The 19,040-nt window shown below is 48.3% G+C and overlaps 1 protein-coding gene across 2 annotated transcripts in view; it reads right to left on the bottom strand.

The window, feature by feature from the left end:
• The window catches only part of HIRA (histone cell cycle regulator), a 436,977-nt gene that overhangs the window by 24,197 nt on the left and 393,740 nt on the right, over nucleotides 1–19,040 (bottom strand). For both annotated transcript variants that reach the window (XM_086942648.1, XM_086942649.1), the window contains exons 22-24: nucleotides 18,572–18,694; nucleotides 17,384–17,547; nucleotides 2,961–3,049 (exon numbers count right to left, since the gene is read on the bottom strand). In XM_086942648.1, the coding sequence (XP_086798774.1) occupies nucleotides 2,961–3,049; nucleotides 17,384–17,547; nucleotides 18,572–18,694 (376 nt within the window). The remainder of the gene's footprint in view (nucleotides 1–2,960; nucleotides 3,050–17,383; nucleotides 17,548–18,571; nucleotides 18,695–19,040) is intronic.

Genomic DNA, 19,040 nt, shown 5'->3' with positions numbered 1-19,040 from the left:
AGATTTGTGTTGAGGTGGCCCCTGGAAACACCTGAGTAGCAGCTGGCTGTAGATGCAATGTTTGTAGGTTGACAGAAAACCCTAGTTGATGTAGTAAACCTAGGTCTTTTGAGTGTTTTGTTTGCAAAGTATGAATGGATTTGCTTTGATTAGCTAGTTGTCTAGATTAGGGAAGACATGAATGTTTTCCCTGAGCAGATGTGCTGCCACAACTGCTAAGCACTTTGGGAATAGTCTTGCGGCTGTAGTGACTCCAAAGGGAACAACTTTGAACTGATAATGATTTCCCTGAAATAAAAATCTGAAGTATCTTCTGTGTACAGGATGAACTGGTATATGAAAATAGGCGATCTTTAGATCTAAGGTTGCCATAAAACCTCCTTTTTGTAATAAAGGGATGATCTCTTCAAGAGTGACCATATGGAAATGTTTCAAAGAGGAAATCCCGCAGTATTGAGTCCTTATATGTAAATGTAAATGTAAATGTACATGTATTTATATAGCGCAAATCACCGACACGGTATCTAAGCGCTTGCTTAGGGAACCCGTCCTGGTATTCCCCTGTGAGATAACCCCGGCAGGGTATCCACAAGGTGAAAGCCAGGCATCCCGCCGCGAGGGGCCGTAGTGGAGATTAAGCAAGCTATTGCCCAGAGTCGCAGAGTGTGAACCCGTGAGTCGAGAAGGCACCGGAGCGTGAAATATCGAGTCCGTGGAATTTTTGAGCCCAAGACCCGCCGAGGCGGGGAATTGAACCCTGGTCCAGGACCGATCTCAGATTCCGGGTCTGCCGCCTCTAACCCCTGAGCCACACTTCTCCATATAAAGGTACCTGATTAAAAGTGGCTGCTCTGGATATGAGATCCTGATAGGCAGTTGCATCATCAGGTGGTGATGGACGCCTGGGGTATAAATAAGGATCAGTGTCAACATGAGGATCAATGATATAATGCTCCCTAGAATACACTGGTTGTGTGTCATGAGGGATGTCTTCATCCACATCTATTATTTACTGAGAAGACATATTATCAGTCTTCGATAATGGATATATATTATCAGTCTTCGATAATGGTCGGGAGTGAGTTGGTGGGGTGGGTGGTGGAGGTGTTGATTGTGGAACAGGGGAAGAAGGAATGGGAATGTGCAATAGACTAGTTGCAGCATCCTTTCTTTTTTTCTTTAGGGGTTGAACTGGAACGTCAAAGGCCTTATCAAACTCAACTGCTTCGAAGGAGTTTGTTGTTTTGGTGGCTGTACCATAATTTTCTTTGTTCCAGGCTGAATTTGAAATGCTTTTTGTTTCTAGTTGAGCTTTTGGTGAAATTGCTCGAGGATAAGCTTTGGGGGAGATTTCAGAATGAAAACAAAGCTTTTCAGTGGAGAAATCTTTGATTTGGGTGGAGTAAGTTTAGTTTCCGAAAGAACAAGTCTTTTTTCGATGCTGAGACTGAAGAGTGAGATGTTTTGGTCTCAGATAGAAGGAAGAGAGAGGCCCTTGCTGTAGGCAGAGCTTTCCGGGCCGAGCCGGAGGGCGAGGGTTCAGAGTCAAGTTTTCGGTGCACGCCATGGCTTGTGGGCAGTGGTGGGCCGTGAGCAGTTTTCTCAGTAGAGGCTGATGATTTGGATTTTGGAGCAAGGGTAGATGTACTCACGAGACGTTTTTGTGCTGGCTGAAGAGTGGCTGAGTTAATTTCTGATTGAGACTGGGTATCTGAGTCATGTATGGAGAGGGATTCTTCTTGTGCCGCTGAAGCCTCTTCCTCCTCCTCTTGTCGACCGAAGATGTTGGGGACATCGTCCATTTGCTTGCGCTGCACATCTCTTGACATCTAGCCCTCCGATCATGAAGATTCTTTTTAGACCGAAAACACTTACAGGTCTCACAGGCGTCCTCTCGATGATCAGGCGAGAGACATAAGTTGCAAACGGGATGTTGGTTGGTGTGAGGGTATTCGGAGTGTCACTTCGGACACAAATGGAAAGGAGTGTGTTCCATTAGCAGGTCATTCTCGGTCTCTTTTCAAATTGAGTAATGTTGCCCAGCCCGTAGGCCAAAGAGACAAGTCGAAACCCTGCTACAAAATCTAGGAGAGATATAAACTATACCGATCTAAACAATACCATATAATTATGTATACTAGACCGAAGGGGTGCCGATGGAGACTCGAACAAGAGCACAAGATACTACATCCGAACCGGTCAGCGGAAAAAACACAAGATGTTAAGTACTGCAACATCCCAATCCAGAGAGGCTTCAAAACCTGAACTTTGGGGAACTTGTGAACTGGGGATTATTAGCCGTAACTGACAGATATATGCAGACCCTGATGACTGACAGACATAAAAAGAAGCTAAAATTAATCGAGGGGGTTCGTCTTAACTTTCTGTATGATGGATAGTAAAGGGCAGATGGCTCAGATTTCCCCTTCAACCTATTAATACTTAGTAACACCATGATTGAGCATAATAAGATAATAACTTGCCATGCAGGGCCTATATGTAGACAGAGGGTTGAGGTTAATGTAGGGACATATTAAGATTAACTGTAATAGTTATATGCATAAATAAATCTCATTAATTGCCGTTCCATTATATTTTTTATCACATTAAGCCTTTCACAAAGGCTCACCACAGTAGTAAGTGGTGCTCACTTCAGAGCTCGGCCTTTGATGCCAAAAGTGATGGAGAGGCCATTTGGGTTCACGGGACACTGCTAGCCTTCTTGTAAAGAGACAGATGCCAAAAGTGTTTGGGAAAGCACCAGAGGCAGTAGATCTTCAGCAGCTTATTCTGGGCATAAGACATGCTGAACCAGGAGATCCATGCAGGCAGCAGCGAGCTATGCCTCCATCTCTACACAACGCCCTCTTTTCATACTTCACAGAGGACAACAGGAAACAACATACATGTTTATCTTGACTGTTTACATAGTTCCATGCAAATGTAAAACTTGATCTTACCAGTATTCTTGACTCCCACTGACTTCCAGCTGAGTTGTGTACTGGTCCTAATAAATCCTTGCAGAGCTCGCGAAGCCGGAACTCAAAGCCTGCACAAAAATAGAGAAATGTTTTCCATGAGCAAGACGTGAGCTTTAATGACTGGAAACAATGTATTTGGCAACATCAGAAGCACAGTACAAAAGGTCATATACACTATGGGTGGTAAGTGTTTTTAAAAAAACAACAACTTTATTTTGCATTTTACTACGAACATTACACATATCATAAAATAACACTGAAATCAATTTTAGTCAATTACAGTCTCTTTTATCCATGATGTTCCCACCCCATCACAAGCCTTGCATTATCAAGTCTATATGCATACAGTACATCTAGGGTTGCTTCCAACTTTTCTACTGTGTGATGGCCTACTATTTTCATGCCTTTATTATTTACCAATACACCGGAGTACTCAGTACATACAATCATTTCAATCTAGTGTCTTCCTACATATTGTTGATGGTCCACAATTGCCCCCTCCTGCATTTCTCATGTTACTGCTCCATTTCTCATGGTGGTCTTGCTTCTGAAGCCTTTAACAGCTGTTTTATCATTGTTGACCAGTTTGCTAAATCATCTGCTATATTTTTTGTCTGTTTCTATGAGCTCCCGCAGCATTTGCCACTGCCCACGCACCACACCTCTTACCCATGCCTGCACTTGAGGGATTGCTTTCAGTGCCACAAACCTACATCTTATTTTACCTTTCTTCAGTCTATGTACCACACCCGATGTACTTTGCGTAATTGTAAACTGTGGTTACCTTCCTGCTAATTATGGATCACTTCAGTCCAGGATTTCTCTATCATTTGGCAGAACCACCTAATGTACAGAAAGCATGTCGGATATGCTGCTGCTCACCCCAAAAATACTTTCCTACATTTTTGGGGGTACGATAGAATAAACTGTGCACATATTAATCTGCAATTACTTTATTTTAATTGTATTATTATTTTTGTTTCCTTGCAAGCAGGCGATTTGATAGTCTGCCCATGATGGGCTCTAGGCTATCTTTTTCCCACTATGTTCTAACTTTCTCCAGGATAGTTCCACCTTTGTCCTCTTTTAGGACTATATAAAGGTTAGACACCGGCCTTTTGCCATTTGCTACATTTTGCATTGCCATTAGGGCCTCCTTTGTTTACGGAACCTCAGGGAAACCAGTTCATATTTCTCTTGTAATTTGGCGTCTTTTAAGCATTCCCCATGTCCCACCCTGTAGCTCTGCTTATCTCCGAAAAAGCGACAAATGTATTATTCAGATATCCATTCCCTCAGTAGTCTGGTTTACCAGTTAACCTACTTTGCTCTTCATCAAACTACATTCTGCATCGGTGTCACCACATAATAGGCCTCTAAGACAGGCAGCTGCAAGCCCCCTTTTTAATGCTAGTCAATTTCTCTCCCCAAACCAGCAACACCACTAATCTGACCAACTTCTTGAAAAATGTTGGACTGAGCTCTGCATCGTGATCAGGCACCTTGGACGGAAGACATTTTGGCAAGTGCAACCTGTTCCATGACATATTGCAGCAGCATGTCCCACCATGTTACTGAACATTTGAAGGCTTCTCTGTTGTGGGTGTTACCTATCCATCTCCCAGATTAGGTCCCACCTCTGGATATGTTTCTCATACCACACTAGTGAGTCTCCCAGTGGAAACAGCTCAGTTTCTTTCAAGTCCTGCGATATCACCAAAGTGTTCTAGGTCTTGAAGGAGTCGGGTTATTGACACTTCAAAATGATAGAAGCTCTACAAGGTTTGTTTTCACACACACTGGTGACACGCGCGAACTTAGTTCAATACACCAATGCTTGAATGTGAAGGTTATGTAGCCCCTCAGAACCACAACTAGTGCATAGTTGAAGTGGTGTCAATATTTTTGGGTTACTAACAGGGAGCAGTCGTAATCCAAATGATTGTTCATTAATGACTTATACACTCGAGATCACTAGAAACAAATATGTATTTCAACATATTTATTTTGAAACTGTTATTTTAAAACTCCAGAGTCTATTGAACACAATATTGGTACCAGCACAGAAGATACAACGCAGCTAAGCTTTTCAGTAACAGTGAAGACAGGGAAAAATTGTAAGAGCGCAATTTGTGTCCCTTAATACACTCACTGTGCTAACTCTAAATGCTATGCTAGTTCTATCTGATGAGTAAATAATAAGTCAGAGTTTCAGAGATAGTGTGCATAGCTGAAGAACATAATTTGTTGCCTGTTTGGAATAGCTTGCCAGCTATTTCGAGCACAAGAGCAAGGAGATTATGTCTGTGCAAGAACACAATCTTGGCAATAGTCTGGGTTAGTGAAGGGGAAATCCTTCACAGAGTCTTCTGGAGGCTTCAGTCAAGATGGAATCTGGTGCTATGGTCATCTGAGATCTGCAACCTGAAAGAAGTTTCACTCTCTCACTCTCAAGTGCTACTTCAAAAAGCTTACACAATATCAGCCACTGACCTGTGGAATTTCTGACAATCTATATACATCAGTATGTTAGCCTTAAGACGCATTGCTATAAACAAATATGTCAATTCAGACAAGATCGTTTATGTTATTTTGACAGCTGACCTTAAAATACAGATAACAGGTTCCTAGAAAGACAATGGCATGCAGTATCTAAGTCATAGACAAACAGGCTGTAGGAAGCAGGCTGTTTATGTGATATATTACTCAGTGGTATAATGTGTAAAGAGTCTTGAGACTCCCCAGAAGTGTACAGGGCTCCACGTAAACCCAAAGTGTCCTACTTGTGGTATTTATTTAAAGAGTTTTATATAGCGCTGGCTAGACCCGGAGGTATCAAAGCGCTTTACATGAGAATCAACAATGTAACATAAAAAGTTCAATAATTACACAATAAATCCCAAAAAATAGGCAATACAAATAGGAGAGGAGAGAAAGGAGAGAGAAAAGTAGTGGAGGGGGCAGGGGAGGTGCGAGAGGGAGGAAAAGGGAAGAAACAATGCAGAGAGACGGATAGAAGTCTGTCTAAAGTCCGACTGGGTAGGTGAAGACCAAGGAGGGAATCCATGGCCCATCTCACCTATAGCTAAACCAGGTAGCTCTGTTAATAAGATAAGTATGTTTTTCAACAGAAATACATTTCACTTTAAAATGTGGACAGAGTGCAATTTTTCAGTTCAGCAATGTTAACTTATGGGAGGAAAACAAGAATGAAGTTTTGAAGATAAGTACAGGACTTACAAATCCAGTCCTCGGGGAACTGTGGTCAACACCAGGCAAGTTTTAAATTAGTACCAAGAGTGCACCACCAGCGGCGGGCGGGTGCAAAGGTCACATTCGGGGTCGGGCACCAATGGAGACTGGGGGTGATTAAAGATACTCTTCTCACAGGTGAGTAAAGCGATGTCAGGGGTCGATCTCCTGGAGTTAAAGTAAATACGGGGGGCACAAGGCAGCATCGAACTTACACACTCAGCAGCACAGGGGCAGCCAGGTGCAGAGTGCCAACACAGTGACGGGCACCCAATGCAATTCAATGTGGGGGGGGGGATCAGATTTAAAAAGAGGCTGCAGGTGCTTGCCAGGAGGCTGGACCTAAAAAACCCACAGCTGTCCAGCTAAGTTCTGAAGCTAAGGGCCATAGGGACACCGTTGATCAAGTTCCCCAAGGCACAGGGGCTTTGGGTGAAGGGGTATCCTTTTACGTGGGTAAAAGCTTACGGGGCAGTACGCGGTCAGGCGGAGTCTTTGGATTGGAGCTGCAGGAGTCAAGGTAGGGCCAGGCAGGGGTAATTCCAGGGTGGGCTCTAGCTCAGAATCGCTTGAGAACTTTTGCAGGACCGGTGGGCCACCTGGACTCGGGCCATGGGCGTCAGGTGCAGAGGTGGTTCCGGAGGTAGTTTTGTGGTCCCTCATGGCAGAGTTCTGGCTTTAAAATTGATTTCTTCTTGGAGAGGTCTGCTGTCCACAGGAGTACGTTGATCTTTATAGAAAGCAAGCAGTCCTCCCAGGACTTTGGAGGTAGCTGGGCCTGCAGGACGAGTCAACTTTTGGTAGCAGGGGCGAAAGGCAGCAGACAGGCCGGTAGGGCTCGCGCCGAGTCAGTCACTGGTCCTTCTTTCTTGCTGTTGTGGCTCTTCGGCGTCTGAGCTTTGTTCGTTGTCAGGAATCTGATTTCAGGGTCTCAAAGTGCCACCTAAATACTAGATTTTTGGGCGTTATAGGAGAGTGACAGGTAGTGACAAATGGGTTCCTTACCTGGGGTGTCTACACCCTGTATTAAGCTATCCTCCTGTGGGAGGCGGAAAATGCCGTAGCTCTGATTGGATAAGTCCCACCCTCTTCAAGATGGTGGGTACTGAAAAATGTGCTTTACTTCCCCTCCTGGAACTGAGTGGAGGAGTTGGCGAAGGGGGGCACACCTCCTATTCTCACTAAGTTTTCCCAAAGGTTCTCCCACCAAAAGTGGCGGTTTACACCGGGGCTGCCATCTGCGCTAGCAGCATAGGCTGGGGTCGAATTACAAAGGCAGCACGTCCTTTGAAGCTTCTCTCTCAAGTACTGTGCTCATCCTAGGGGAGGAGGTGTGACACTTCTGCTCACGATGGGCTTTGTTTCTGGCATCAGAGAGCAGGGGCTCTCGACCCAGGAATCCAGAAACATGTCTGTTGGTTGCAGGCTGCCTAAAGCCAGTCGGAGACCACACCACGGTTTGTAAGAGGTAAAACTTTATTTGCATAGTTACTTAAAACCATTGCAATGCATACAAATATACAACCATAATAAAAAATGTTCCATATTTAAAAAGTGCATGCTCCCTCATGGACGTCACAACGTGAGCTGCAAAAAGACATTTCTGTGTCATTACAGTTTTAATGTCCCGGCTAATTTTGTCTTTACTGCCTGTGGAAAGATGCAGTCCGCTGATGAATTTATCCGGTCACTTAGTGAAATTTCCCCCGTAGAGCGATTGTCTACAAAGTGACGATCAATTTGGCATTTTTGAGCGAGCTGCTTCGAGAAATTTAACTAGCCTAGTGGTCAGTTGTGTTGATGAGGGATCAAAGCATGCCAGGGCAGCTTGTCTCCTTGACCTGATCCCTCTTTGACTGAGGGGAATTTTTAGCAGCGGTCTCCTTTCTTCACACAGCTCCGTGCAGGTGCAGATGGTGTGTGTGATGTCACCCTGATCCTTGTTGCACAGACTGCAAAGAGTAAAAGTCTGCTCCCTTTTCCAGGGAGGGAGCTGCTGCGTGGTTGGTAACACTCCTAGTCTGAACTTAAAAACATTTTGTTTCAGTATTTTTGAATAACCCAAATTAAAGTAATGTTGTGGGGCTAAGGACTTGTATGTGGCCAAGGTCATCCGGCAGGCGCTTTAAACAAGAAGGTCGCCTTATCCTCTAGCAAGGAGAGCGTCTTCCGCACCGTTTTTCTGAACACCGAATGGAGGCAATGTGTGTCCCATAAGGGAGAGAGGCCTGTGATCGTCAAAGCCTCCTCAAGATATTGGCCTGCGGATGAGTTCTGCCTCTGTTGGATCTCTTGCCAGAGGAGATAGTTTAATGTGTTAGGGTTTACTGACCTAATCTTGTGCCAGCAGTTAATGAAAGCTCCGTAGCTGGCCCAAGTTTGCTTTATGAGACCAAACTCCAGACAAATTTGTGCGGGTGAGGTGTAGGTCGGGAGGCTGAACATTGTTCTATATGCTTTAACAAGTGTTTTATCCAGCAGATTACTAGCTCTCCCGCACAGTGCCTCAGTGCCGTAAGTAATAGAAGGTAATATTTTGGCCCGGGCTATCATCAAGAGTGGATTCAGAGTGGGGCCCAGTAGTTTGGCTGAGACTCCTTTCAGAGAGAGTGCGAGAATCATCCCTTTCCTTTTGATCTCCTGTTGCTGGCAGCTGAGTAAACCTTCTTTGTCTATGTATATACCCAGATACTTGTAAGCCTCTGCTGACTCAACGGGTTTCTTACCCAGGAGCCACTAATAGGACTTTTTTAGTTTCTTGTTAATTGTCATGGTCCTTGTTTTGTTTAAGTTTATTGAGAGACAATTTTCTTCTGCATAGACCTCTAGGGAATTCATGAGATGTTGCAGGCCCACTGCCGTGTAGCTGAGTAGGACAACGTCGTCCGCGTAGAGTAGATTAGATATTGGGGAACCCCCTAATCTGGGTGCGTGCGAGTTGCAGTTGTTAAGTGCCAGGGTTAAGTCTGCCATGAATAGGTTGAATAACATGGGAGCCAGCACGCAACCCTGTTTCAGCCCTTTCGATGTTTGGATTTTCCTTGAGAGATGCGTTCCTGAGCCCAATTTTACTTGAACCCAGGTGTTGAAATGTAGGAGCATGCTCAATGATTGAAGATTGTTGGGAATGCCGCATCTGGCTAGCTTTGACCATAATTTGGGCCTATCCACATTGTCAAACGCGGCACTATAATCAAGAAAACAGGCATGGAGCTGCATGTGCTTGGTTTTTGCCATGTCCATTAACAGTGACATTGCAATGATGTTAGTTATTGTGCTGGTGCTTTTTCGGAATCCTGTCTGGTTAAGCGTGATTATTTAGTTGTTTTCTGCCCAAGTTGACAGTTCCTCCAGCAATGTAGCGCGAAGTATTTAGCTTCATTATCGATCAGGGCTACTAATCGATAATTTGCTACTAAATTCTTGCTGCCCGTTTTGTGGATTGGCACTATGATCGACCCTTTCCAAGAGTCTGGAATTATGCCCAGATGTCATACTTCAAGAAATAGTGAATGCAGTATTTTTGCCCAGTCCTCCGGTTTTTCCTTGAACACTGCTGGTGGAATACCGTTCGGCCCCGGTGCTCCCTCCTTTTTTCCCTTCTTGATCTGTTTTTTAATTAAGAGCTGATCAGTGGCATGTGCACATTTGATGCTGTATAGCTTGTCCGTCCAATAGGTTGAGATATGCTGATTGCCTTTAAGCATGAACCAGCTTCAGGGTTTGCGGGAGGGAAGCTGCCGCTTTCCCTGCTACAGTAGATGGTATCAACTTCATGCTCAGCTGTTTTGGTCTTCCCCGGCGTTGAGGCAGTGAAACTTTGGCTGTTAAAGTGGGACTTTAGATAGGTTGCCCATGTTTCTTTCAGTATGTAGGAGGTGAGGCCCACATGGTTCAGGTGTGTTTTTTTTTTTTTTTTGTGGAAAACCTTTATTTGTAGAAAAAGTACACCGCTATTCAGCCATACATCCCGGAGGCCAGGCAGCATTGAGTCAGCAGGAAAGGATGTGCACAATACCATGAGCAGAAGCAATCAGGTTTAGTTTTTAAATAAAGTCGAACTCAGAAATAAATAAACCATGAGGTAGAAAGGCCTAAAAGGCCAAAAGAAAGAGGTGTGCAGGAAGCACGAAAGACAACAGAAGAGAAAGAAAGGTAGGCTGAGGACAATGCAGAGACAGCGGGCTTTCGTAGCGGGAGGAGGTCGGGGGCTCCACACCCAAGGTAGCACACAATAAGAATGTCAACAGTGAATCACGTGGGAGGTAGCACTACAGGATATGTAAAGTAGAACCACGGGTAGGGGGTATTACGGGGAAGGCTGAGCCTCGGAATCTAGTTCCACGGGGGGGTCGCAAATGTCACCTCTATAGGAATTCCAGGCGCTCCACACAGACCTCCACATTCTGGGCTTGCCCCTGGCCACATACACCGTCTTCTCACGTAGCATGCACCAGTCCATATTTGATTCCCATAGGCTGAGCGAGGGGGGAGCAGGCGCACCCCATTTCTGGGCGATATCCCTTTTGGCCACCATGTTACCCAAGGTGACCCATCGGGTCTGCGCTACACTATAGTCGGTCGGGCCCCAGATGTTGAGGAGGCACCACCGGGCCTCAGCCGGCAGGGTCACACCAGTCACTTCTGCCATCACGTCATGCACACTCGTCCAATATCGGGTCACACCAGGACATTCCCATATGATGTGTAGGAAGGTCCCAAGCATACCACATCCCCGTCGGCACATGCCATCCGTAGACAGCCCCATGTGTATTAGTCTGGGGCCAGTGACATACACCCTATGCAGTATCTTCAGCTGCACCAGGCGGAGACGCGCCGATATAGCCACCTCTCTAGGAGAGGAAATCGCCGATTGCCACTCCTCATCATCCACCTCTATACCGTCATGCACCCAGAGCTCTCTCAATCTCACCAACAAGTCAACTCGCACATTAATTAGCTTTTTATAAGTTAGGGAGATAGCGCTGTCCGGCATATGGCCGTCCAACACCCGATCTTCCAGGGGAGATGATTCGGGGATCGCTTCCACCCCCGACACGTAGGGGGAAAGGGCATGACTAAGCTGAGCGTGTCGGAAATATTCCGTTGCCGCCAGTTGGAACTCTGATTGCATCACCTCGAACGACTTGACCCTTCCCCTGGCCACCATGTCTCCAACCTTGGATATCCCAATGGTGTCCCACCTGTCGAAGCCCTTAGTATGCCATAACTTCCCCAATATGTCCGAATCAAACAGCGGGGTGGCCATGGTAACTTTATTTTGCCATCCCAAAGTTTTAGTGACTGCACGCCAGATGTGAACCATAGTCTTAGTGGGACCCGTAAGCTTCCGATCCAGAGACCTGGAGTACAACGCTCTGTAGTAGTTCCCACCTCCCACGAGCCACCGATCCATTGCGTAGCCTGGGTTGCTCGCCGGGCCGTAGAGGCCGTGGTTGACTGCCGCGAGTTGGGACGCCCAGTAGTAGCGCCGCACGTCAGGCAGGGCAATGCCCCCATCATAACTCGGTATAGTCAGCTTGGCCAGCGAGATCCGTGGCCTACCGTCCCACAGCAGTGCTCGCTGCAGGGATTCGACTTGCGCAAAGTATTTCGCTGGCACGGGATCCTGGGTGTTCTGCAGGGCATACAGGAAGCGAGGCAACGCCATCATTTTAAAGAGGGCGGCTCTACCCATAAGGGAGATCGGCAACTTTCTCCAGCCCTCGACGTCCCGGCGCAGCCGCTCCAATGGTGAAAGGAGGTTGTGCGAATAACGGGCTCGGGAGTCCCGTGACACATAGATGCCCAGATACCGAAATCCCTGCTGGGCTACCTGTATAGAGCACCCCCGGGGGAGGCGCGGCGTATCTCCAGACAGTACATACAGCGAGGACTTAGCCCAGTTGATTACTAGGCCCGAGTGGGCCCCGAAGGTCCCCAAGAGATCGAAGGCCACTATAAGCGAGTGACAGGGGGAAGTGAGGTATAGAAGGATGTCGTCAGCATAGAGCGACACCCGGTCCTCAAACCCCGGGGACCACGTTATGCCAGAGATATCAGGGTGCGTTCTGATCCAAGCCGCCAATGGCTCAAGTGCCAGGGCGAATAGGAGCGGGGAAAGCGGACAACCTTGTCTAGTGCCTCTGTGCAACGCGAAAGAGGCCGACAACCGACCATTAACCGCTACATTGGCCAGTGGTGCGGAATACAATAGTCGGACCCAGCCGATGAAAGCGGGCCCAAACCCCAACCTGGCCAAAACTGCCCACAGGTAGTTCCACTCCAACGAGTCGAAGGCCATAGTGGCGTCGAGAGAGGCAAGGACAGCAGGCTCACGAAGCAGGTGTACACGTGCCATTACCGCGTGAAGCCGCCTCAGATTGAGCGCCGTGTTCCGGTGCGGTATGAAGCCGGACTGGTCCGGGTGGACCAGGTCCGAGATCACGCCCACTAACCGGTTAGCCAGTATCTTGGCCAGAATCTTAGGTTCGGCGTTCAAAAGGGAAATGGGTCGGTAAGACCGGCAAAGATCGCGCGGCTTCCCCTCCTTGTGTATCACCACAATGGTGGCCAACCGCTGATCGGGGGGGGGAGTTCTCCCACCTCACGGGCCTCAAGGAACATGTTCAACAAAGGCACGGCAAGCGAGTCTGCCCTAAGTTTGTAAAGCTCAACCGGGATGCCGTTGGGCCCCGGCGCTTTGCCAGAGCGTAAGGACTTAATAGCCAAGGCCACCTCGTCCGCCGTCAGTGCCCGATCCATGTCATCTCGCTCAAGATCCGAGAGGCAGGGAAGCTCAATATCTTCCAAAAAGGAGGCCGACGCGGACTCCGGAAGGGGGTCCACAGAGGCGTAAACCTCCTCAAAGTAATCCGCGAAGGATCCAACTATTGCCGCCGGGTCCGTTAAGGATAGGCCATCCGCACACACCAACTCCGGAACCACCAGAGACGCGAGTTCCCTTCTATCCAGCCACGCCAAGAGCTTGCCAGCCTTGTCTCCCGCGTCATATATCCTGCCCTGTTGCTCCCTACTCAGGGCTTTCGCCGCATCAGTGGCAGTCGCCCGGAGCTCAGACTGTTTAAGGGAGAGAGCGTGAAGCAGGTCGGGGGATGGATCCAGCTCCAGTTGGGAGTTTAGCTCAGCAAGGTCGGATTCCAGTCGAACCACGTCCTCATCCCGCCGACGGCGGGCCTCCGCAATCAAGGAGAAGGCCTCGCCGCGCAGCACGGTTTTGAAAGCCTCCCAGAGGGAGACGGCTGAGTCAACTGAGCCGGTATTCTCGGCAAAGTACCGATCCATTGCTTTGGTCAGGAGCGACCTGGTCTTTGGGTCGCGAAAGTACCAAGGGTTAATGGGAGCCACTCGCGATGACGCGGGAATCTGGAAGTCGAAGGAAACCCAAACTGGGGAATGGTCCGAGATGCCCCTAGCCAGAAGACGCGCGGTGGAGACGGACTGCGCCTGGGCAGCCGGGGTGAGGATGTAGTCTATCCTAGACAGGCTACCATGGGCACCGGAGAGAAACGTGTACTGTCTCTGGGAGGGGTGCATCAACCGCCAGCAATCAACCATCCCCATGGAACCCAGAAAATCAGGCAGCCAGGACTGGGAAGGACGCAGGTCTCTGGATGGGAAGCGGTCCAGGGTTCCGGAAACGACGGAGTTGAAGTCCCCACCCACCAGCAACAGGCCCTCGGGGAGACCCAAAATGGCGGCAGCTAGGTCCCTGAAAGTAGTTTCCTGTAGCCCCGGGGGAATGTAAACTGAAACCAAAACTAGTGTGCGGCCCTCCCATTTGCCCACCACAGCCACATATCTGCCTCTCTCATCCGCAATCACAGACTCCACCTCCAACGGGAGGGACATGCGCACCATGATGCCCACCCCTCGCGATCCCGAGGAGAACCCCGAGTGTGCCACCATTTTGAAACCACGTCTGTTCAGAGCTTTGCAAGTGTGTCCCACTAGGTGGGTCTCCTGTAGGAAAACTACATCAGGCGAACAACGTTTAAGCATCTGCAAAACAACACCCCTCTTAATGCGGTCCCCCAACCCGTTGACATTCCAGCTCAGTAAATTTAGAGATCTACCCCCCATCGTCAAGGACGCTCCGCCCCCTCCCCACCACCCGCAAAGATGCCCACCTCAGCGACATAGCAGTCCAGTGAACCCTCAGCCAGAACAAAAAGGAAGTCAGAAAAAGAAGTTGAAAAAACACACCCCAACTACCCCCCACCCTGCACCCCTGCATTAGACTATAATCCACCCCAACTAGCAGTGTGCCTGTCGCCCCTTAACTAATCTACAAGAAGTCCACAGAGGAGAAAGGAGACATCCTATCGCCCCCCGTCATCCTCCATATTAGTAACAGAAAGAGTCAAAACCAATAGCAGCAGTGTCGGAAGTTGAAGTCTCATACGGTCACTCAGCTCGCGGAAAGTTCAACGATGTACCATCATTCCTGCGCTTCCGCGCCCCCGGTGGCCTCCTCCGTCTGGTCGGCCGGTTCGTGTCGCTCCTGGGGCAGGGTGTCCAGCCAGTGTCCCACCTCATCTGGAAAGTCAAAAAACAAAGTCCGGTGGTCACGCTCGATGCGAAGCTTGGCAGGGTAGAGCATGGAGTACCGCAGGCCCATTTCTCTCAGCCGCCGTTTCACCCCGGCAAAGCTCTGACGTTTTTTCTGCACGGCCTGAGTGAAGTCCGGAAAGAAGTTTACTTCAGAGTTCTGGAAACGCAGAGGGCCCGCGGTCCTCTATGCCTGCAGGATAGCGTCTCTGTCCCTATAGTTAAAGAGCTGTGCGATGATAGGGCGAGGGAAGGCGCCCGACTTCGGCGGTCCCCCCGGTATCCTGTGAGCCCGTTCCACCGAGAAGAACTTACTCAAGCCCCCGGGCACCAAGTTCTTAAGCACCAGGTCCTCCACGAAAAGTTCCGCCGAGTCCTCTTCGGCCTTCTCCGGCACCCCAGTAATGCGGACGTTCTGGCGCCGCGCACGGCCTTCGAAATCGTCCAGCCGGCGCGCCAGCATTCCGTTCGCCAGTTTCAGGTCGCGCACCTCCGTCTGGATATCAGACACATCAGTGATCAGGCTAGTCGTCTTGAGGTCCAACGATTTGACCCGGTCGTTGGTTTTCCCGAGGTCAGTCCTAATGAGGTTCAACTCAATCTTCAGGGAGTCGACCTTGCTGGACAGTTCCTCTCGGAGAGTGTGCATTTCCGATTGTACTCCCGTGATCGCTCCCATAACGTACCGAAGCGTTATCTCAGAGTCATCCGGTGATCGATCCCTAGTCGGGTCTTTAGCGCGGCCCGCCAGTACCGGCGAGCCTTTCGTCTGGGAGAATCGCTCTGGAATGGTAGACTGGGACTGGGACGGTTTTCTGTTGACCCGTTGGGACTTGCCTTTGTCCGGATCCCCTCTGCCCGCCATGTTGGCTCACCCAGACCAGATGATCAGCAGGGACAAAGAAACCCAGTGGAAGGTGCGCTACGCACACGATGATGTCACCAGGGTCCGGTACTCCGGCCGAGTGGCAGGGCGTTCAGATACCAGAGTCACATATCGGAGGGACCAAGCGCAGACAAAGAAGTGTCCATGTGGAAGCACCGCTGTGCACCTCGGCAGTCGCCAATAACACGGGCGGAGCCTCCGAGGTCCGTCGGGCTAACGAGGTCCAGGAATGTCCGATTTTCACTCCGAAAGCGGGCGCCGCATCAGGACCCACTTAGCAGTCGATTCCCACAGTTGTGGGACAGGATAGGCATCAGGATTATTGCGGAGGATCGGGAGGTCTTCGGAGCTCCGAGCTCACGCGGCCATCTTGATCGCCGGCGAAGCTCCTCCTCGTGTGTTATTTTATTTACTGTTTCCCAGAATCTATCACTGGTGTTGTGCTTGATGTTATGCAAGAGTTTGTCCCAGAGGTCCTGTTCATTGTTGTTATTAATATTCCATTTCAGCCTCTTTAATTTGGTTCTCTGTTCCCACACGTAGGAAATGAGTGTAATATTACGTGGGTCATGGGGTAGAGATCTTAGCAAGCCGTTTATTGATTTTTTGAGTCCTTTTAATTGTATTCTTTGACTCATAGATAGTTTAATCCGTTGTGACTGTCCATGAGAGATCCTTGGTTTAGAAGCTGTTGGTAAGTTTTCAGGGGGCGCCTCTGAGGTGCCCTCTGAGTGCATGTCTTTGAGCGTGTGACATCATTTCTTGTCTGAGTGTGTATAACAAATGCCTAACACTACCCACTGATAAAGCCTTACTGCTCTGCCACACTACCACAAATAAGGGAGTAAGGTCCTATCTACTTTTACCTCTGGGGTTCCACTGGACTCTGTGCACACCATACCTCATTTTGGTTTAGTATATACAGAGCCAGCTTCCTACAGTGCCTATCTCAAGACTTACTGAGAGCATGTGTGGGTGTGGATATATATATATATATATATATATATATATACTAGCAGCCCGTACCGACGTTGTCCGGGAGCAATCAGGCTTTAGGGCCCCGGCACACTCCGATGTTGTCCGTGGGAGCAATCAGGCTTCAGGCCCCCCGCCCGCCCCGACGTTGTCTGTGGGTCCCCCGGTACGCACCCGCGGCTGCTTCACCTACCTCAGCCGCCGCTCCTCCCCGCTCCTGAGTTCACCGCTCCTCCCCGCCTGTCCGCCGCTCCTCGATGCTCCTCACCGCTCCTCCCCGCCTGTCCGCCGCTCCTCCCCACCTGTCTGCCGCTCCTCCCCGCGCTCATGTCCGCCGCTCCTCCTCGCGCTCCTGTACGCCGCTCCTCCCCGCGCTCCTGTCAGCACGCACGTCGCGGCCGGCGCTACTTCCAAGGGACTACTTTTTTTTATCGTAAATTTTTTAGAGAACGTATATTTTTTTATTTTATATAGCCTATGTCCATCTGCAGACCCTGACAATTACAATGATGTATCTGGTGTTTGGATTGGCGCTGTGGTTCCCGAGTTTACCCGCCTCAAAGGTTCCCAGTTCTCTCTTTATAATAGTAGTATAGAAGATGTATATTGCACAAAAGCAAGCCAGTAAACATCTTCTGGGAGTGTTACCAAGCTGTACAAGGGTGTGAATACAGGTACAAGGGTGTGAATACAGGTAACATGTATACTGAAGACTCACCTTCATTCACCAGGTATCGTGCATAGATGAGCAGCCAGTGCCGATATTCGTGGCTAGACTGTAGCATTAGTGCAGACGCCGTCTGATTCTCCAGGTAAGCCAGTGTAGTCGCCTGCTGCACCAGGTGAGGCATGGAGAACAAGCGAGCCGCCTGCCTTCCAGAGCTGACAAATGAACAAGAGGAGACATCAGTTCTACAGATATTTTAGTCCAGTTGTCCTAACCCACAAACCGTAGAACTGGTTTTAGGCAAACCTACTTTTACACAGGTCTATAGTGGATTGTCAAAGAATAAATCTTCTGCTCCATCATGAAAGTGTGAGGAAGTGTCTACTTCTGAGGCTCCATATACGTTTAGTAAGATGTTCTATACATCATGCGGAGGAGCTCAAACACATAAGAGAACGAACTTTGAACAAAGGACATTCTAAAACTCCACCAACATCTTTTGCAGACTGCAACACAAACCAACATGGGTAACAGGTTTACTGCCTGTACCAGTGTTTAATAATTTGTAAAACTAAGTCCTCTATAGCGAATGCCCCAGTGTTGGATGTGATAAATCCTGCGCAAAATAAAATCCAACATCAAGGGCATTCGGAATTTTTCAGATGTTATAATTAGCGCATATTTGGGGTTTTGCCTGTAAATGCTCATTGTACCAAATTCTGCATGACTATGTATTACTGATCCTTTTTTCCGCAATATATACTGCCCCCTTGCCTCTCAGTAAATATTGGCAGGTTTGATCTGCTGAAGTTACCTGGAGACAAAGGCAGGGGTGTAGTGCAGCATTTGCTGTAAAACTCCTAAGCGGAGTTACTGTACATATGGAAATTACCAGGCTCACCATAATCAAGGCCTAAGTGGTCAATGAAAGGAAACAGAGAACTCTAGTTGGTACAACCGAATCTAGAGTGAAAATCTGGTGTTTATAAAATTAAAGGAAATCAATAACGATTTTGCATATACTTAGATTTTCTCCCTGATGTACTCAAACAAGACTTGGTAGGGGTGTCTGGGACTGAATAAGAACCTTAGATCAATTAATGACATGCAGCATTTATTGTTTGTAAGTATCAGCTACAACCCTCTATGGTCTCACTCTAGGCCTTTACGGACTAAACTGTATAATGTGCACTGACCATTCTCTTCAGTGGCACTAACAGACAGGTCAATCATGCTTACTTTGAGGTACATCCTTGTATTATGGCTAGAGGTCCTGAGCACAGCATGGCATCCTGGGACAACAGGCAGTTCCTGTAATCTGCACACTGCGCTAGCGAGTCCTGCTTATCGGAAACCAGGTTCCTTGAAAGAAAAGGAAAAAAAAATGTTAGCAAAATAGTCCCAAATAGGCAATGGGAAGGTCAGCAGCCAGGGCATTTTTGCTCTAGCAAGTGCCTGAATCATAATACATCCTGGAGTTAAAGGCTGTTACGGTGCATGCAACAATACATCTGTCCATGTCTGATCATGTAAACTGGTCATACACACATTGCATTAAAAAACCCAGTAACTTCATTTGCATAGGGAGATGGGCAGTACTGAAAAGGAATTCTGGTCAAAACCCAGAAGGATTCTGCTCTGATCTCCCGATATGAGTGGTATCCAAAAGGATTCTGCCATTAACTCTGAATCTGAGTGACATTCGAAC

The sequence above is a fragment of the Lissotriton vulgaris genome, chromosome 11, assembly GCF_964263255.1.
Source record: "Lissotriton vulgaris chromosome 11, aLisVul1.2, whole genome shotgun sequence".
Classification (NCBI taxonomy): Eukaryota; Metazoa; Chordata; class Amphibia; order Caudata; family Salamandridae; genus Lissotriton; species Lissotriton vulgaris.
This window is presented reverse-complemented; position numbering and strand designations above follow the sequence as displayed.